Below are 22,020 nucleotides of genomic sequence, written 5' to 3' on the forward strand. Positions count from 1 at the left end.
AGGTACACATTGGTGCAACGACAATGCTTTTTTCGTTTGGAGAAGTAGGCTGTGATTCGATGATGAATGAACATGCACCGCATTGATTAGATGCAACGCAGGACAAGCTAGATAAACTAGTAATATCATCAACCATGTGTAGTTAACTATTATGTTAAGATTGATTGTTTTTTTTATAAGATAGTTTAATACTAGCTAGCAACTTACCTTGGCTCCTTGCTGCACTCGCGTAACAAGTGGTCAGCCTGCCACGCAGTCTCCTCGTGGAGTGCAATGTAATCGGCCATAATTGTCGTCCAAAAATGTTGATTACCGATTGTTATGAAAACTTGAAATCGGTCCTAATTAAATCGGCCATACTGATTAATCGGTCGACCTCTAGTCTTAACCACATCTGTGGTACCGCAACGAGGACATCGAGCAAGTTTTCATAAATAATTGGGTACAGCGCAAGAAAAAAGTCAAAGTAATCTGAAATGGGGGCATAATTCATGTTCACATTTACAACATAACATACATAGGCATTTCATCATTAAGACCTTTAGGAAATAATGTCTGTAGGGTAGAAATCCCAAAACATTCTCCTTTGCTCACAGTATTATTTATATCCTGTCTGATATCTGATATCTTAACTTTCTCTATGCCTCAAAATCTAAAGGTAGAAATTTCATGTTTTAGGTCATTAAAATGTACTGCGACTGGATAATCCCTGTTGTTTCTCCTGATTGAACTTTTATGTTCACACATGCTCTGTTTGAGAGAACGAGAGGTTTTACCTACATAACACAGTACACACAGACATTTAATCATGTAGATAACATGGGTGGTGGAGCATGTAATAATGTAATTTATTTGGAACGGTTTTCCTGTATGTGGATGTCAGAAATATTCACACTTCATCATATTGTTGCACTGTGCGCAACCTCTGCATTCATAGCTACCATTCGGAAGAGGGCGTAAAAGAGACTGGCTGATTATGTACACACTTCATTCTAATATATATGAAGTGCACATTGTTATGTTTGGTAGCACTTGTTTGTTTCCCTCGACTCCAACCCCATTTGATGCGTGGAACGGATGTGGGTGGGGCTATGTCTACATAAAGGTGCTCATTTAAAAAATTCACAAAAGCTCTGGCGAAGGCAGTGAGGCGGATACGTAAATGTAACAGTATAACTTTAGTCCGTCCCCTCGCCCCGACCCGGGCGCGAACCAGGGACCCTCTGCACACATCAACAACAGTCACCCACGAAGCGTCGTTACCCATCGCTCCACAAAAGCTGCGGCCTTTGCAGAGCAAGGGGAACTACTACTTCAGCGCACCACCGCTAACTAGCTAGCCATTTCACATCCGTTACATAAAGCTTATTAAAGAGCAGTGATACTATCAATAGCAGTGTGCCGGTTTCTTATTTTTTCTATACTTTGAAGAATCTGAAATATATTTTGATTTGTTTAACACTTTTTTGGTTAATACATGATTCCATATGTGCTATTTCATAGTTTTGATGTCTTCACTATAATTCTACAAAGTATGAAATAGTAAAAATAAAGAAAAACCATTGAATGAGTAGGTGTGTCCAAACTTTTCTCTGGTACTGTATATACAGTTAAAGTCGGAAGTTTACATACACCTTAGCCAAATAAATTTTATATCAGTTTTTCACAATTCCTGACATTTAATCCTAGTAAAAATTCCCTGTCTTAGGTCAGTTAGAATCACCACTTTACTTAAAAGAATGTGAAATGTCAGAATAATAGTAGAGAGAATTATTTATTTCAGCTTTAATTTCTTTCATCACATTCCCAGTGGGTCAGAAGTTTACATACACTCAATTAGTATTTATTAGCATTGCCTTTAAATTGTTTAACAAACGTTTCGGGTAGCCTCCCACAAGCTTCCCACAATAAGTTGGGTGAATTGTGGCCCATTCCTCCTGACAGAGCTGGTGTAACTGAGTCAGGTTTGTAGGCCTCCTTGCTCGCACACGCTTTTTCAGTTCTGTCCACAAATTTTCTATGGGATTGAGGTCAGAGCTTTGTGATGGCCACTCCAATACCTTGACTTTGTTGTCCTTAAGCCATTTTGCCACAACTTTGGAAGTATGCTTGGGGTCATTGTTCATTTGGAAGACCCATTTGCGACCAAGGTTTAAATTCCTGACTGATGTCTTGTGATGTTTCTTCAATATATCCACATAATTTTCATTCCTCATAATGGCATCTATTTTGTGAGGTGCACCAGTCCCTCCTGCAGCAAAGCACCCCCACAACATGATGCTGCCACCCCCGTGCTTCACGGTTGGGATGGTGTTCTTCGGCTTGCAAGCGTCCCCCTTTTTCCTCCAAACATAACAATGGTCAGTATGGCCAAACAGTTCTGTTTTTGTTTTATCAGACCAGAGGACATGTCTCCAAAGTACGGTCTTTGTCCCCATGTGCTGTTGCAAACCGCAGTCTGGCTTTTTTATGGCGGTTTTGGAGCAGTGGCTTCTTCCTTGCTGAGCAGCCTTTCAGGTTATGTCGATATAGGACTCGTTTTGCTGTGGATGTTTCCTCCAGCATCTTCACAATGTCCTTTGCTGTTGTTCTGGGATTGATTTGCACTTTTCTCACCAAAGTACGTTCATCTCTAGGAGACATAACACGTCTCCTTCCTGAGTGGTATGATGGCTGCGTGGAACCATGGTGTTTATACTTGCTTACTATTGTTTGTACAGATGAATGTGGTACCTTCAGGCATTTGGAAATTGCTCCCAAGCATGAACCAGACTTGTGGAGGTCTACAAATTTTTTTCTGAGGCCGATTTTTTTCAGATTTCTTTTGATTTTCCCATGATGTCAAGCAAAGAGGCACTGAGTTTGAAGGTAGGCCTTGAAATACATCCACAGGTACACCTCCAATTGACTCAAATGTTTTCAATTAGCCTAACAGAAGCTTCTAAAGCCATGACATAATTTTCTGGAATTTTCCAAGCTGTTTAAAGGCAGTCAACTTAGTGTATGTACATTTCTGACCCACTGGAATTGTGATACAGTGAATTATAAGTGAAATAATCTGTCTGTAAACAATTGTTGGAAAAATTACTTGTGTCATGCACAAAGTAGATGTCCTAACCGACTTGCCAAAACTATAGTTTGTTAACAAGACATTTGTGGAGTGTTTGAAAAATGAGTTTTAATGACTCCAACCTAAGTGTATGTAAAACTCTTCCGACTTCAACTGTGTGTGTGTGTGTGTGTGTGTATATATATATATATACACTGCTCAAAAAAATAAAGGGAACACTTAAACAACACAATGTAACTCCAAGTCAATCACACTTCTGTGAAATCAAACTGTCCACTTAGGAAGCAACACTGATTGACAATAAATTTCACATGCTGTTGTGCAAATGGAATAGACAAAAGGTGGAAATTATAGGCAATTAGCAAGACACCCCCAATAAAGGAGTGGTTCTGCAGGTGGTGACCACAGACCACTTCTCAGTTCCTATGCTTCCTGGCTGATGTTTTGGTCACTTTTGAATGCTGGCGGTGCTTTCACTCTAGTGGTAGCATGAGACGGAGTCTACAACCCACACAAGTGGCTCAGGTAGTGCAGCTCATCCAGGATGGCACATCAATGCGAGCTGTGGCAAGAAGGTTTGCTGTGTCTGTCAGCGTAGTGTCCAGAGCATGGAGGCGCTACCAGGAGACAGGCCAGTACATCAGGAGACGTGGAGGAGGCCGTAGGAGGGCAACAACCCAGCAGCAGGACCGCTACCTCCGCCTTTGTGCAAGGAGGAGCAGGTGGAGCACTGCCAGAGCCCTGCAAAATGACCTCCAGCAGGCCACAAATGTGCATGTGTCTGCTCAAACGGTCAGAAACAGACTCCATGAGGGTGGTATGAGGGCCCGACGTCCACACGTGGGGGTTGTGCTTACAGCCCAACACCGTGCAGGACGTTTGGCATTTGCCAGAGAACACCATGATTGGCAAATTCGCCACTGGCGCCCTGCGCTCTTCACAGATGAAAGCAGGTTCACACTGAGCACATGTGACAGACGTGACAGAGTCTGGAGACGCCGTGGAGAACGTTCTGCTGCCTGCAACATCCTCCAGCATGACCGATTTGGCGGTGGGTCAGTCATGGTGTGGGGTGGCATTTCTTTGGGGGCCGCACAGCCCTCCATGTGCTCGCCAGAGGTAGCCTGACTGCCATTAGGTACCGAGATGAGATCCTCAGACCCCTTGTGAGACCATATGCTGGTGCGGTTGGCCCTGGGTTACTCCTAATGCAAGACAATGCTAGACCTCATGTGGCTGGAGTGTGTCAGCAGTTCCTGCAAGAGGAAGGCATTGATGCTATGGACTGGCCCGCCCGTTCCCCAGACCTGAATCCAATTGAGCACATCTGGGACATCATGTCTCGCTCCATCCACCAACGCCACGTTGCACCACAGACTGTCCAGGAGTTGGCGGATGCTTTAGTCCAGGTCTGGGAGGAGATCCCTCAGGAGACCATCCACCACCTCATCAGGAGCATGCCCAGGCGTTGTAGGGAGGTCATACAGGCACGTGGAGGCCACACACACTACTGAGCCTCATTTTGACTTGTTTTAAGGACATTACATCAAAGTTGGATCAGCCTGTAGTGTGGTTTTCCACTTTAATTTTGAGTGTGACTCCAAATCCAGACCTCCATGGGTTGATAAATTTAATTTCCATTGATAATTTTTGTGTGATTTTGTTGTCAGCACATTCAACTATGTAAAGAAAAAAGTATTTAATAAGAATATTTCATTCATTCAGATCTAGGATGTGTTATTTTAGTGTTCCCTTTATTTTTTTGAGCAGTGTATATTTACAATTATTCCAAATACTTCAAAAACATAGCAAACATCAAATGTTTTAGAAATGAGAGCCTAGATGAGCATTGCTATATTTTCCTAGCAGTTGACTCCGTGCTATAGAATCCCAGCAGTTGGCAGCACCTCTTTCTAAATTGTCATTCTTTTGCATGGCTCTCTTCATCTGAACTCATAACACTCATAAAATGTGTCTTTGAGGAACAAGGTCACCCTAAGGTATGCCCTGGAATGGACATTGGCTGATGGAAGGGGAACTGACAGCATTTTAACAACATGAAATCTTATTAAAATCTGTTTGTATTCACCCCCAGGAAAAATATAACACTTTTTAAAACATTTTCTGTCAAGCGAGCATTTAGATATGGGCATTGTCACATTTTCATAAATTCATAGAATGTTTGAGAATGACGTAATACTAAGGCATTTGTGAAAACTCTATAGCAATATAGAGTGGGAAAGCGGCCGAGCGTCTGGACAATTAATAGACAATGCAGTACATAAAATTGAATAAAAACATCTGTCTCGTCCAAGACCAAGGTCTACACAGACTGGTGCGCTATAGCCAATCAGAGCTATAGAATGCCTTTATACAAACAAGCCATTTGCCAGACAGGCCTTCCGTCAGTCACTTTGAACTGGACTGTGTGTTTACAGGCAGTAGCAACAGCACGACATTAAATCATTAGAAAGCATTTGCCACAAAGTACACCTGAATGGATTTCTGCAGATATGTAAACACCACAGGAGTCCTCTTACATTTATGAATTTTACAGTCCTATTGATCAATCAACCATGAAAAGGTAGGCTCTCTCTTCCTCAGTTATACACATCAACAACAACAAAATTAATAACTAATGCTAGCCAGAGCGAGATGAGTTAAAATCTAAATAAGGAATATTATATAAACCCTCTCAAACTTTTTCAGCTAGTTGACCATCAAAATTGCACTAATAATTGATGGGTAATTGTAGCCTACTCGTCCTACTCATTCAAGGGTTTTTCCTTATTTTTACTATTTTCTACATTGTAGAATAATAGTGAAGACATCAAAACTATGAAATAACACATATGGAATCATGTAGTAACCAAAAAAAGTGTTAAACAATTCTAAGTATATTTTATATATTAAAGAGCAGTGTCCGGGTTTCTTATTTTTTCTCATCTTATTCAACTGTCACCATGCACCTGCAACAAAGATAGCTCAGATGTGCGAGTGCCTTTTGAATGTCAGATTCATCATAGTAGCCACCCTTTGCCTTGATGACAGCTTTGCACACTCTTGGCATTCTCTCAACCAGCTTCATGAGGTAGTCACCTGGAATGCATTTCAATTAACAGGTGTGCCTTGTTAAAAGTTAATTTGTGGAATGTCTTTCTTTCTTAATGCGTTTGAGCCAATCAGTTGTGTTGTGACAAGGTAGGGGTGTTATACAGAAGATAGCCCTATTTGCTAAAAGACCACGTCCATATTATGCCAAGAACAGCTCAAATAAGCAAAGAGAAACGACAGTCAGTCATTACTTTAAGACATGGTCAGTCAATGCGGAAAATTTCAAGCGCTTTGAAAGTTTCTTCAAGTGCAGTCGCAAAAACCATCAACCAATTGAGATGGTTTGGGATGAGTTGGACCGCAGAGTGAAAGAAAAACAGCTAACAATTGCTCAGCATTTGTGGGAACTCCTTCAAGACTGTTGGAAAAGCATTCTAGGTGAAGCTGGTTGAGAGAATGCCAAGAGTGTGCAAAGCTGTCATCAAGGCAAAGGGTGGCTACTTTGTCTAACACCTTTTTGGTTACTACATCATTCCATATGTGTTTGGTGAGTCAAATATAACCTTTTTGTTTTTACTCTTATAAAGTTGGTTTTGTAGCATAAACTGGGAATCATAATATTTTGACTGATATTATAAATGTCTGTTTATTTCATATCTGCAAAGCAGTTCAAATGCTGTCAGTTCCACTTTAAGAGGTGATGGATATGTGTTACATTTGGCCTTTCATGGCCGAGACCGTTCAGTTAAAACGATCCTGACCTTGTGTGTTCAGTCATTATGGTGCGGATCACTGTCTGTAAGAAAAAGAAGCAATGGTAGGAAATACGAACCCAAATGTAGCTAAGAGCCTCACTGCCGACTAATGGGGCTTCAGATGGGGCTCAAAGGTAGTATTTCATCCCAGAATTCACCCTAGAGTTGGACTCTTTGGACTCTGTATGATTCAGTCTTCAATCAGGTCCGAATTTGCTCCCATGTTTCATATCCGCTTCCTTGCCTTCCCGGACAATACATTTAGGAAAAGTGTCACCCTGATAGGCATTAGATATTCTCCAGAACTATCTCTTTCTAGATATGTTAGTGCCCATCTCAGATGCTTAGCAGAGAATGCAAGATTGTTTTGATTGATCTACTATGACATAAATGAATGATAGATGGAACCTAGCTTTTCATTTCAGCCCCATGCACTTTACCAATTAAAACCGCTGACCAGCACTTGAGCCAAACACATTGTAGCTATGTCATACAGAATTACATCTTAATTAGTGATATATTGTCAGGTCACAATTTAGTTTTGACATTTGAGTTATAGTGTGCTTGGGGAAATTGCTAGATTGCTGAAGTTAGCAGAACTTGCAGAACATAAATAAACATAATTTTAGACCAATTTTGGAAGTAATAAATCTGAACAATAGTTTTCCTGTATAAGGTTTTATAGCGCCCATATCAGCCGCCATTAAAGTACATCACTATACCCATAAGCTATAGGCTATGAGAGAATGATCAGAGCTTCTTTAAGTTGTTATAGGGAACCCATTTCAACTTTAACTTGCTTTGTCCACTCAACACCATGCTCCAAGTGCTAGCATTTTCTCCTCATACGTACGGGCAGATAATTCTACCATACATGTTGTAGTTTACTCTAAGTCCTTTGTCTTGAACCATTTTACAGTGAAGGGGTTTCTAAAAGCTAGCCAGTTAGACATGGTGGAATGTGTGTCCAGTGTCCAGAGCAGGCCTAGGCAATTATTTTCCATGGAGGGATACATTAGAATATATTTTTGCCATCGCGGGCCAGAATCATATTTAAGGATTATACATCATGTGTATGACTGTGTTGACAGATACAGTTGAAGTAGGAAGTTTACGTACACCTTAGCCAAATACATTTAAACTCAGTTTTTCACAATTCCTGACATTTAATCCTAGTAAAACGTCCCTGTATTAGGTCAGTTAGGATCACCACTATATTTTAAGAATGTGAAATGTCAGAATAATAGTAGAGAGAATGATTTATTTCAGCTTTTGTTCCTTTCATCACATTCCCAGTGGGTCAGAAGTTTACATACACTCAATTAGTATTTAGTAGCATTGCCTTTAAATTGTTTAACTTGGGTCAAACGTTTCGGGAAGCCTTCCACAAGCTTCCCACAATAAGTTGGGTGAATTGTGGCACATTTCTCCTGACAGAGTTGGTGTAACTGAGTCAGGTTTGTAGGCCTCCTTGCTTGCACATGCTTTTTCAGTTCTGCCCACAAATTTTCTATAGGATTGAGGTCAGGGCTTTGTGATGGCCACTCCGATACCTTGACTTTGTTGTCCATAAGCCATGTTGCCACAACTTTGGAAGTATGCTTGGGGTCATTGTCCATTTGGAAGACTCATTTGCTACCAAGCTGTAACTTCCTGACTGATGTCATGAGATATTGCTTCAATATATCCACATAACTTTCCTACCTCATGATGCCATCTATTTTGTGAAGTGCACCAGTCCCTCCTGCAGCAAAGCACCCTCACAACATGATGCTGCCACCCCTGTGCTTCACGGTTGGGATGGTGTTCTTCGACTTGCAAGCCTCCCCCTTTTTCCTCCAAACATAACAATGGTCATAACGGCCAAACAGTTCTATTTTTGTTTCATCAGACCAGAAGACATTTCTCCAAAAAGTACGATCTTTGTCCATATGTGCAGTTGCAAACTGTAGTCTGGCTTTTTTATGGCGGTTTTGGAGCAGTAGCTTCTTCCTTGCTGAGCGGCCTTTCAGGTTATGTCGATATAGGACTCGTTTTTCTGTCGATATAGATACTTTTGTACCTGTTTCCTCCAGCATCTTCACAAGGTCCTTTGCTGTTGTTCTGGGATTGATTTGCACTTTTCTCACCAAACTACGTTCATCTCTAGGAGACAGAACACGTCTCCTTCCTGAGCGGTATGACGGCTGCGTGGTCCCATGGTGTTTATACTTGCGTACTATTGTTTGTACAGATGAACGTGGTACCTTCAGGCATTTGGAAATTGCTCCCAAGGATGATTGATTTTCCCATGATGTCAAGCAAAGAGGCACTGAGTTTGAAGGTAGGCCTTGAAATACATCCACAGGTACACCTCAAATTGACTCAAATGATGTCATTTAGCTTATCAGGAGCTTCTAAAGCCATGACATAAATTTCTGGAATTTTCCAAGCTGTTTAAAGGCACAGTCAACTTAATGTCTGTAAACTTCTGACCCACTGGAATTGTGATACAGTGAATTATAAGTGAAATAATCTGTCTGTAAACAATTGTTGGAAAAATTGTTGTGTCATGCACAAAGTAGATGTCCTAACCGACTTGCCAAAACTATAGTTTGTTCACAAGAAGTTTGTGGAGTGTTTGAAAAACGAGTTTTAATGACTCCAACCTACGTGTATGTAAACTTCCGACTTCAACTGTGTATGAACTAGGGCAGCGAGAGGGAGGTAGGTAGGTTAACGCTGGTGTAAGGGCTGTGTTAGGCCTTGAGGCAAAGCAAAGGGTACTTCAATTCCAAACTTACAAGTGTGTATTGTATAGTCGTCTATACAATACACACTCTAGACCAGGCCTGGGCAAAAGCCGGCCCGAGGACCATATGCGACCGCGACCTGATTCACTACGGCCAGGGGAATCATGCTAGATCACATAAAGAATTTGCAATAGAAAAGTAATGAGAAACATACAGTATGTGTTATTCAAATTAAAAGCCCAATGAATACTAGCCTTTGTGTAATGATTTAACTCCCACCGCTTGTGGGATATTTATTTTGAAGGCAGGTATACCACCCCTACCTTGTCACAACACAACCGATTGGCTCAAACGTATTAAGAAGGAAAGAAATTCCACAAATTAACTTTTAACAAGGCACACCTGTTAATTGAAATGCATTCGAGGTGACTACCTCATGAAGCTGGTTGAGAGAATGCCAAGAGTGTGCAAAGCTGTCATCAAGGCAAAGGTTGGCTACTTTGAAGAATCTCAAATATAAAATAAATTTTGTTTTGTCTAGTTGATGATCCCTGTTCTATGATTTGGTAGCTACCCATTGTCTTGGTGCCACCTTACATTTTGATTACCTAAATTAGAATGACAGTGTTGGCATGTTGAGATGGTTGCCTTCCTCCTCATATGTAGCAGATCTCCAACAGCGTCCCCAATCCTTTTTTAATCAGTCTGAATGATGAAATGTCACGACTGAGCGGCAAGTATCAATTAATAGGCAACCTGGGCGTGTCGGTCAATGTAGCTTCTTCTGGCAGCGCATGGGAAGGACCCAATGTGCAATTTTAGCCTTTATATATTCATGACAGAAAGCTGACCTGAGGATCATGAAATGAGAGTAATGAAACATTCATGTTGGGTTAATAAGAGGTCAGACTAAAGGTGTCCCTCATAGTGCCTGAGAATGCCTTGGCTCTCTAATATACTTTACATTTCCACACAAAGAAACTCGTTGCCTGATTTAAGCATATCCCAAGAAAGGACCCATTAAGGCATCGTAAGTGATACTGCTCAAGCGGTGCTCATCAGTGACCTTCGCAGTGCAACCGTTAATTAAGATGCAGATCCCTCACAGATTAACTATAATTGAGGAAGTCTGCACTATTATTAATGTTGGGCACTGCTTGTACTGTCCACTTCCTGAATATGAAGGAGGTACTGTCCACTTCCTGAATATGAAGGAGGTACTGTCCACTCTTAAGTGAATACGGAAGAGGTACCATCCACTCTTAATGAATGTGGAAGAGGTACTGTCCACTCTTAATGAATACAGAAGAGGTACCATCCACTCTTAATGAATATGGAAGAGGTATCATCCACTCTTAATGAATACGGAAGAGGTACCATCCACTCTTAATGAATACGGAAGAGGTACCATCCACTCTTAATGAATGTGGAAGAGGTACTGTCCACTCTTAATGAATACAGAAGAGGTACCATCCACTCTTAATGAATATGGAAGAGGTACCATCCACTCTTAATGAATGTGGAAGAGGTACTGTCCACTCAATGAGTATGGAAGAGGTACTGTCCACTCTTAATGAATGTGGAAGAGGTACCATCCACTCTTAATGAATATGGAAGAGGTACCATCCACTCTTAATGAATACAGAAGAGGTACCATCCACTCTTAATGAATATGGACGAGGTACCATCCACTCTTAATGAATGTGGAAGAGGTACTGTCCACTCAATGAGTATGGAAGAGGTACTGTCCACTCTTAATGAATACAGAAGAGGTACCATCCACTCTTAATGAATATGGAAGAGGTACCATCCACTCTTAATGAGTGTGGAAGAGGTACTGTCCACTCAATGAGTATGGAAGAGGTACTGTCCACTCTTAATGAATGTGGAAGAGGTACCACCCACTCTTAATGAATATGGAAGAGGTACTGTCCACTCAATGAGTATGGAATAGGTACTGTCCACTCAATGAATATTGACGAGGTACTGTCCACTCTTAATGAATATGAAAGAGGTACTGTCCACTCTTAATGAATATGGAAGAGGTACCATCCACTCGTAATGAATACGGAAGAGGTACCGTCCACTCTTAATGAATATGGAAGAGGTACCATCCACTCTTAATGAATATGGAAGAGGTACCATCCACTCTTAATGAATGTGGAAGAGGTACTGTCCACTCAATGAGTATGGAAGAGGTACTGTCCACCCTTAATGAATGTGGAAGAGGTACCATCCGCTCTTAATGAATGTGGAAGAGGTACCATCCACTCTTAATGAATATGGAAGAGGTACTGTCCACTCAATGAGTATGGAAGAGGTAATGTCCACTCTTAATGAATGTGGAAGAGGTACCATCCACTCTTAATGAATATGGAAGAGGTACTGTCCACTCAATGAGTATGGAAGAGGTAATGTCCACTCTTAATGAATACGGAAGAGGTACTGTCCACTCTTAATGAATACGGAAGAGGTAATATCCACTCTTAATGAATATGGAAGAGGTAATGTCCACTCTTAATGGATGTGGAAGAGGTAATGTCCACTCTTAATGAATATTCAATAATATCAGCTTGAGTGATCTACTGTTGATCTCGGGCTGAACACACTGTTTCTGACATTAGGTACTTTTTGGGGACTTTGAACTTTTGAAGAGTTTCAAGTGGAAATGTAACATTGGAGCAAGTAGTAACTGGAAACCACAGGTCTGCAGAAGCTTTGCAGCATACTGTACAGAATCTGGTGTCTTGGTATCATAAATAGGATTTTAGAGGTTTACTCACAGAGCAGATTTGTCGACCTATAATTTCTAAAATGCACAACATTCCAAAAACAGTATGGCATGCCTTAATCACTTTTTTACTTTAAACGTTTCAAAACAGACAATCAAGAAAATATTTGGTGGTAATGTTACTTTCTAGGCTCTTTCACAATGAGTTGGTCTGCTCATCATCCTGACTACGCACTTTCATAATGAGTTGGTCTGCTCATCATCCTGACTACGCTCTTTCATAATGAGTTGGTCTGCTCATCATCCTAACTACGCTCTTTCATAATGAGTTGGTCTGCTCATCATCCTAACTACGCTCTTTCATAATGAGTTGGTCTGCTCATCATCCTAACTACGCTCTTTCATAAGGAGTTGGTCTGCTCATCATCCTAACTACGCTCTTTCATAATGAGTTGGTCTGCTCATCATCCTAACTACGCTCTTTCATAATGAGTTGGTCTGCTCATCATCCTAACTACGCTCTTTCATAAGGAGTTGGTCTGCTCATCATCCTAACTACGCTCTTTCATAATGAGTTGGTCTGCTCATCATCCTGACTACGCTCTTTCATAATGAGTTGGTCTGCTCATCATCCTAACTACGCTCTTTCATAATGAGTTGGTCTGCTCATCATCCTAACTACGCTCTTTCATAATGAGTTGGTCTGCTCATCATCCTAACTACGCTCTTTCATAATGAGTTGGTCTGCTCATCATCCTAACTACGCTCTTTCATAATGAGTTGGTCTGCTCATTATCCTAACTACGCTCTTTCATAATGAGTTGGTCTGCTCATCATCCTAACTACGCTCTTTCATAATGAGTTGGTCTGCTCATTATCCTAACTACGCTCTTTCATAATGAGTTAGTCTGCTCATCATCCTAACTACACAACCTTTGATGTCTGAAAGTTGGAGATGTTGATTTTGATACTATGGTTTACAGGAATCTTTCTAAGTGTAAGAGTGGGCAAACATGTTCTACCTTATCCACCTCCACTGTATGTCAATATCCTGAAGGACAACTGGGAGTTGTCAAAAAACTGTGCACCTCTCATTCTCTGTCATTCAGTTAATCCTGAACTGAAGGTCTAACCCTAACATAGCCTTATGAGTTTCAACCCAACCTTCATATTTTGAGCAACGTGTTAACAATGACGAAGCCCTTTTTGCATATTGTCATATGTTTTTAAGGAAAGGCTGAATCAGTGAATCCAATGTCAATGTGTGAGTGAACCCTTCTGTGTTAAATGTGCTCTTTGCAAGGCTGTGAGGGTTGCCCTCAAATACACACATTAGAAGAGAGAGAGAGAGAGAGAGAGAGAGAGAGAGAGAGAGAGCAACTCCACAGTCTCACACAATGCCACTTGCTTTTTTTCCAAACCCCAATATAATCCTTCATTATCCCATTTTATATCTGACAGTGAATCTATGATCACTTTCTGAACAAAAGCATTAAATATGTTCTGACAACAGATGTTTTTTTTTTCAGGTTTCTTTTTGGAAAACAGAAAATAAAACATTTATCATGATTGATGTTTTTACACACATGTTGAATGTGATCACAGTATTATTATTATTCCTATTATTATTATTATTAAGCTTGTCAATCTTCACAGGGCTTCTGTTCAACTAAGATATTGGGGCTAAATGTACATGAAATAGTGATGAACATCTGATGTTAGCACAACACCTGAAAATCCTCCTATTGCTCAGGATGTGTGTGTGTGCGTACGTGCGTTTGTTTCTGTGTGGGTGTGTGTATGTACGTATGTGTGGGCATGTGTGTGTGTGAGAGCTAACGCCTGCACTGTCATGTCCCAGCGTGCCGTTCTGCGGCATAACAAATCGGCCATTCTGTTGCTGAAAAAAAACCTTGACAGCCGCCCCTGAAGACTCCTCTGGGGATTGTGGCTAAAGGCTGATCCATATCGGCTGTTCTACATTCTGGTCTGCTGTCCTGCAAAACCCCCCAATCATTTCAAGGTTGACAAATGAACAGAAGCCCTGTACGCTACTTATATAATAATAATATCTTTCTTCTCCTCTTCTTTTTGCTCTTGCCTATTTGATCTCTTCACATTCTTTCTTTTTTTCTGTTGCTAAGATACTTTGACTATTGTTACCTGCTGCTGCTATGATTTGTGCTCTTCTCCATAAGCTTGGAGGATGGGTTTCTTGGTTTTCAATGCTGATCGGTTTATTTGGAACCTGTTTCACCTGTTTCACCTGTTTCACCTGTTTCACCTGATTTCATGTTTTTGTTTTCCCTTTAACTAGTGAAAAGGTCCGTAGACTTTAAATCTAGAGGAGTAAAATTATTCCCAGGCAAAGACAACAGCAACAAGTTTTCTATCTGTGAGTCTACCTTTGTTACTCTGTTATGGTAAATCTGTGATTTCTGTTTTCCTGTGCGTGCTTGTAAATGTTTGTTTGTTGATGTGTTTCATGTTTTCAGTAATTTTGTAATTGCTTTGTTTGGACATTGTAACCTGCTGATGTTGAATGCATGATAAGTCCCCCAACCCACCCATCATGCCTTGAATCAATAACCAATGGCCTTGTGCTGAATGAAAATGTATATTATGGCAAATGTGCACTGTGCAACCCTGGAGGGTAAAGATAGCCTTGTTCGAGCCAGTTACATGAGGCAGGTTGATGTACAAGTACACCCCCTGGACAGGATGCTTGTCTATCTTTTGTTTCTGTAGCGTGAGGCAGCTTGATGTACAAGTACACCCCCTGGACAGGATGCTAGTCTATCGCAGGGCCTTACCCCTAATCCATCTCGTTAATGCTGAGTGCCAAGAAGAGAGGAAATTGGTAAAAATGTTTGAGTCTTTGGGATGACTCGACCGGGGATCAAACCCACAGCCTCCTAATCTCAGGGTAGGCATGAACCACAAGACCACTGAGTTGGTGTGCAATCCTGGAGTTACACCTCAATCCAAAATCCAAATGATTGGCTTCATGCTGTCAAGAAGATATTCCACAAGCAATAACACACATTCTAATTGGTTTAGCAGGGCACTATGCAGGACTAGCCAGGTGAAGCAACTGTTCCTAATTTTTATTTGTGGACCCTTAGGCTGAATTAAGAGAGATGTGCACAACCAATCACAGCAAGCTTTGATTTTGTATAACTCTTTGTGAACATCCATTATTGTTTGTGTGTCAACTGAGTTATGATGACATTCTCTGTGTTGTGAGGACATTCTCTGTGTTGCGAGGACATTCTCTGTGTTATGAGGACTGTATAAAACAATAGGTACAATTCTCAGCAGCATCCTAGGTTGCACCGTCTGTGTCCCAGTATAATGCAAGCTGTATTTTAGCACGGTATATCACTACGTTAACGTTACTGACCTCACAACAAACCCAGAGCTCAGCTGTGATGCTATCAAGTCGTGTGTGTGTCAGAGGCGACAGAGAACAGCAGAAATGCTGGAGTCACATTATATTAGCTGTTTGTGTGGATAGAAAGACTAATGATAAATGACTGTTCATAGTGTTCTGGTGAATAATAGACTGTGAACTCGGGCCCTATTGTGCACGTGTGTGAGTCGATATCACTTAAAGCCTGTTCCAAGGTGTAGCCTATGTAATATAAAGTGGGTAGTCGATGCAATTTCCCTTATTATCGAATTGGGGCGCAAAATCCCCAGACGATGGGAAGCAAAAAACTAAACCCTGACATGGGAAGCATCTGAAATTGGTGGAATCCTCTGGAATAAAGTGCATATCATTGACGTGTGCAGGTTTTTTAAGACTTAGATAACGACACATATCTAGTCAATGACACTCCTGATTTGACTGACAAGACATGGGGAATGGTTAACTGTCGTGACGAACTCGGCATGCTGAAGAGCATTTCAACGTTAGCTAAAATATATACATTTTACGATTAATGAATGCATTAACGAATGTTTATATTTCTCCTTATGAAGCCTTTTATTTATCTGAACACAATTAGCTGACTCTGTGTGCTTTACATTGTCGTCCATACGATGAACGTTGTCCACGTGTTCTATGTTACTGATTGTCCATCTACACTGAACAAAGGCTCTTCACAAAATGGACAGATTTGTTTTTGTCGACTTGATGAACTAATACTGTGCAGAGTGGCGAAAGACGACATAGTTGACTTCTAATCATCTGTGTAACGTAGTTATGATTCATAGATCAAGTTGTCTTATGTCAGGAAGATGGATCTTTGCATATTCAAAATATATTTAAAAAGTCAAATGTGGGGCCTCCCAAGTGGCGCTGCGGTTTAAGGCACTGCATCGCAGTGCTTGAGGCGTCAATACAGACCCGGGTTTGATACCAGGCTGTGTCACAACTGGCCGTGACCAGAAGTCCCATAGGGCGGCGCACAATTGGCCTAGCAATTTTGTATGAAATTGTAAGAAAACCTCCACCAGGATTTGCGTAGTCCTCGCTGTCCTCTTTGGGCATGTTTGTAGTCCTCGCTGTCCTCTTTGGGCATGTTTGTAGTCCTCGCTGTCCTCTTTGGGCATGTTTGTAGTCCTCGCTGTCCTCTTTGGGCATGTTTGTAGTCCTCGCTGTCCTCTTTGGGCATGTTTGTAGTCCTCGCTGTCCTCTTTGGGCATGTTTGTAGTCCTCGCTGTCCTCTTTGGGCATGTTTTTAGTCCTCGCTGTCCTCTTTGGGCATGTTTGTAGTCCTCGCTGTCCTCTTTGGGCATGTTTGTAGTCCTCGCTGTCCTCTTTGGGCATGTTTTTAGTCCTCGCTGTCCTCTTTGGGCATGTTTGTAGTCCTCGCTGTCCTCTTTGGGCATGTTTTTAGTCCTCGCTGTCCTCTTTGGGCATGTTTGTAGTCCTCGCTGTCCTCTTTGGGCATGTTTGTAGTCCTCACTGTCCTCTTTGGGCATGTTTGTAGTCCTCGCTGTCCTCTTTGGGCATGGTTGTAGTCCTCGCTGTCCTCTTTGGGCATGTTTGTAGTCCTCACTGTCCTCTTCGGGCATGTTTGTAGTCCTCACTGTTCTCTTTGGGCATGTTTGTAGTCCTCACTGTTCTCTTCGGGCATGTTTGTAGTCCTCACTGTTCTCTTCGGGCATGTGTGCATGTCAGCGCTGCATGTTAGTTTGTATGTTTGTGTGCGTTTTGTGAGCTGTGCCATATTGCATGTTATTAAATCCGCATTAGTGTCCCAGAACGTCAAGAGAGCATGTACAACCATTTAAATGTATTCACAGAGACTGCTGTATTTATACATTTATACAAATATGACGAAACTGAGAAAGCCCCAAAGAATTAAACACAGTTCTCCGATGCTACTTATCTTTCATTTACATCAATATTATCCACAGAGTAAGTATACAGGCAAAATAAAGACTGTGGTGTATTAACATACTGTACCAACCTATGGACTGAATAAGTGTTCTTACATGTATACCCAGTTAGCATCATCACAATGGCCCATCTGTGGCACGCCACCAAGTTGCAGGACTTCCTGTAAATACTGCAGTATATAGGGCTTCCTAGAAGTGCTCTGGAATAACTAGAAAATCAAGTGAAATGCAGAAGGACTCACTCCAAATCAAGTCATCAACAAACCAGGCAGTGTGATCAGAACTGGAACCGTAGGGAGCCTTCCTGCATGGTTTGTTCATGTTTTACACAGTTTCTGAAGTCTGTCTGATAATTATAAAATGATTGCACAGTGAAACGTGTGACAGGACAGAGACTGGATGGGAATGTGGAACAGGTGAGGTGGCTGTGTGTGTGTGTGTGTGTGTGTGTGTGTGTGTGTGTGTGTGTGTGTGTGTGTGTGTGTGTGTGTGTGTGTGTGTGTGTGTGTGTGTGTGTGTGTGTGTGTGTGTGTGTGTGTGTGTGTGTGTGTGTGTGTGTGTGTGTGTGTGTGTGTGTGTGTGTGTGCTCATTGGCAGCCTGACTAAGTGTGGTGCTAAGGCTCAAACCCCCTTGGGTTTCACACTTCACTGGACTCTGTCGAAATAAGAGGCAACGTCTCTAAACATAGCAGACAAACTGCTCCGGTGGTGAAGGGACTCGATGGAGTTCGCCGAAATGACCTCAAATTTCATGTGGTGACGCCTGTCGTTTTCTAACCACTTTCCAGTGTGATGGATGGTGGAAGCAGGAAGCTGGCATCCCAACATTGAAGCTTATACAGAGAAGGGTTGCGCCCCAAATGGTACATTATGTCCTATATAGTGCACTACTTTTGACCTGGGACCGTAAGTAGTGCGCTACATAGGGAATAGGGTGCCATTTGGGATGCATACAGGGTAGAACAGTCTTGAATGGCCCTCTGTATCCACTGAAGCCAACATGTTTAGGCTGTGATGGAACCGTAATGACAGTTGGTTGACCCATCAAGGAGAAAATCTGTCTCTCCCTCTGTTTATATTGTGCCATATGCCTCATCCATCATAGGAGAGACCCAGGAACTATTTTCCTGCCATTTCTTAATTATCACTGTTTTCTTTTGACCCTGTTGTGATGAAATCGTAGGAGAAAAATAGCATTGATAGACATTAAAAGATAACATTGATAGATATTAAAAGATAACATTGATAGACATTGATAGATAACATTGATAGACATTGAAAGATAATATTAATAGACATTGAAAGATAATATTGATAGACATTGATAGATAACATTGATAGACATTGAAAGATAATATTGATAGACATTGAAAGATAATATTGATAGACATTGAAAGATAATATTGATAGACATTGATAGATAACATTGATAGACATTGAAAGATAATATTGATAGACATTTAAAGATAATATTGATAGACATTGAAAGATAATATTGATAGACATTTAAAGATAATATTGATAGACATTGATAGATAACATTGATAGACATTGAAAGATAATATTGGTAGACATTTAAAGATAATATTGATAGACATTTAAAGATAATATTGATAGACATTGATAGATAACATTGATAGACATTGAAAGATAATATTGATAGACATTGAAAGATAACATTGATAGACATAATGTTAAGACATTAGCCATAGATAGATGATCCTGCTCTTGTGTGCTCTACAATTATTCAATTTTTAAAGGGGCAATCTGGGCTCCTTACATATCATTTTTCTTCTTTTACATTACTGATTTTCCAAGATAAGTGGCAGGGTGAATGCTTTGTTGTTTTAGAATCCCAGATTCACCCTTTAAGGCATTGTAATCCCCATCTATTGTATTATGTTTAGATTTTACCTTTATTTAACCAGGCAAGTCAGTTAAGAACAAATTCTTATTTACAATGATGGCCTTGGAACAGTGGGTTAACTGCCTTGTTCAGGGGCAGAACGACAGATTTTTACCTTGTCAGCTCGGCGATTCAAACTAGCAACCTTTCGGGTTACTAGCCCAACGCGCTAACCATTAGACTACCTGCCGCCCCCAAAGGGGAACTGTTTCTCACCGTTGTTATTTTTTACATACAGATGTTTTTTAGATTTGGGGGGAAAAAAGACAAATGTGTTGTCTGTTGTTTTTTTGGTATTTTTTCCCTTGGCTGACACTGACTACTACTTTCAGGAAGTATTATGAGTTTCGCTCCAGCATTTTACTGAGCTGGAGAGAGGCAGCAGTGTCAGCATATCCTCCTCTCACAAACTGTGTTTGTGTCTGTAGTTCCTAAAATGTTCTCCAATCATCATGAATCTATTTGTTTTGATTGGTTTACACATCAGCAGGTTTGCTTCATTCTGATTTGTTTTTATGGTCGCCACCATTTTAGATACGGGACATTTACTCAGAAGTCTGACCATAGTAAATATCTGAACTAGGCACTGGGTGCTCTCTTAAAGCACTGTCAAAGTGAGAAACAGTGAAAGACCCAGTTATGTCTGGTCTGTCCTACTCCGTAAAGGATTACATAGTGTACATGAGGCACTTTTTGGTGTGATTGACTGAGTTTTTTTGCACCAGTGCAAAGTTTGCAGCTGTCATCTTTAAGGTTGCATACTCTTAAAAGGTAGAACAGTAGTCACAGTAATAATTAAGATGTAACTTCTAAACATTTATAGTGGAAATGCATATAAATTACATCCTTTTTTAGTGTCATGCCCTGGTTAATAAACACATACATCATCAACCATTCACAAAGTTGTTATTTGGTCAATTAGTCATTTACACCCTTGTCCACGCTTTGAGCATCACACTTCATAGCCTATACCAGGCCAGATGGCACCTGACAGATATATCCAATGTTCAAAGGAATCAACTATGTATAGACCTACGGTATACACATGTAATTACCTACATTAGGAACACCTTCCTAATATTGAGTTGCACCTCCCCCTCTTGCCCTCAGAACAACCTCAATTCGTCGTGGCATGGAATCTTCAATGTGTCGAAAGCAGTCCACAGGGTTACTGGCCATGTTGTGTCAAGTTGGCTGAAAGTCCTTTGGGTGGTGGACCATTCTTGATATACACAGGAAACTGTTGAGTGTGAAAAACCCAGCAACGTTACACAAACCGGTGTGCCTGGCACCTACTATTGTCAAAAGGTAGGTGTAGCTGGTGCATGAAGTCAGGCGCAGGAGAGCAGAATGAGTGAGCAACGTACTTTACTCAAAATGAAGGCACAAGGTAAACATACACTTGACCAACAGTAAACGGTAATCAATTATGCACAGGTGTAAACAGCACCCGTCGAAAACCAGCCATAACGTACCGAATGAACATAGAAACAATCACGCACAAAAACATGGGGGAAACAGAGGGTTAAATACATGAACATGTAATTGGGGAATGAAACCAGGTGTGTAGAAAAAAAAGACAAAACAAATGGAAAATGAAAGGTGGATCGGCGATGGCTAGAAGACCGGTGACATCGACCGCCGAACGCCGCCCGAACAAGGAGAGGGACCGACTTCGGCGGAAGTCGTGACAACTATCATACCCCATTCAAAGGCACTTAAATATTTTGGCTTGCCCATTCACCCTCTGAATGGCACACATACACAATCCATGGCTCAATTGTCTCAAGGCTTAAACATCCATCTTTAACCTGTCTCCTCCCCTTCATCTACACTGATTTGAAGTGGATTTAACAAGGAATAATAGCTTTCACCTGGATTCCATCTGTCATGGAAAGAGCAGTGTATTGTATATGTATCCAATACGCCTACACACCAATGTAAAAAGAACACATGCTGTCGCCCTTTATGACATGTCTTCTGTAATCATGTGAAGAAGAATTCAATGTAAAATAACATAAATAACATGACATTGGATCTCTAAGTATAGTGCTGCTTTTCGCTACACATGCAATATCATCTGCTAAATATTTATATATACACTACCGTTCAAAAGTTTGGGGTCACATAGAAATGTCCTTGTTTTTTAAAGTTAAGCACATTTTTTGTTGATTAAAATAACATCAAATTGATCAGAAATACAGTGCAGACATTGTTAATGTTGTAAATGACTATTGTAGCTGGAAACGGCAGATTTTTTCTGGAATATCTACATAGGCGTACAGAGGCCCATTACCAGCAACCATCACTCCTGTGTTCCAATGGCACGTTGTGTTAGCTAATCCAAGTTTATAATTTTAAAAGGCTAATTGATCATTAGAAAACCCTTTTGCAATTATGTTAGCACAGCTGAAAACGGGTTG

General features: G+C 40.9%; 1 protein-coding gene across 1 annotated transcript in view; it reads left to right on the forward strand.

Annotated features, from left to right (window-relative positions):
- The window catches only part of LOC120022010 (CUB and sushi domain-containing protein 3-like), an 803,421-nt gene that overhangs the window by 378,036 nt on the left and 403,365 nt on the right, over positions 1 to 22,020 (forward strand). The window contains exon 7 of the mRNA XM_038965812.1: positions 14,660 to 14,737. Within this exon, the coding sequence (XP_038821740.1) occupies positions 14,660 to 14,737 (78 nt within the window). The remainder of the gene's footprint in view (positions 1 to 14,659; positions 14,738 to 22,020) is intronic.

This window comes from Salvelinus namaycush, chromosome 27, assembly GCF_016432855.1.
Source record: "Salvelinus namaycush isolate Seneca chromosome 27, SaNama_1.0, whole genome shotgun sequence".
Lineage (NCBI taxonomy): Eukaryota > Metazoa > Chordata > Actinopteri > Salmoniformes > Salmonidae > Salvelinus > Salvelinus namaycush.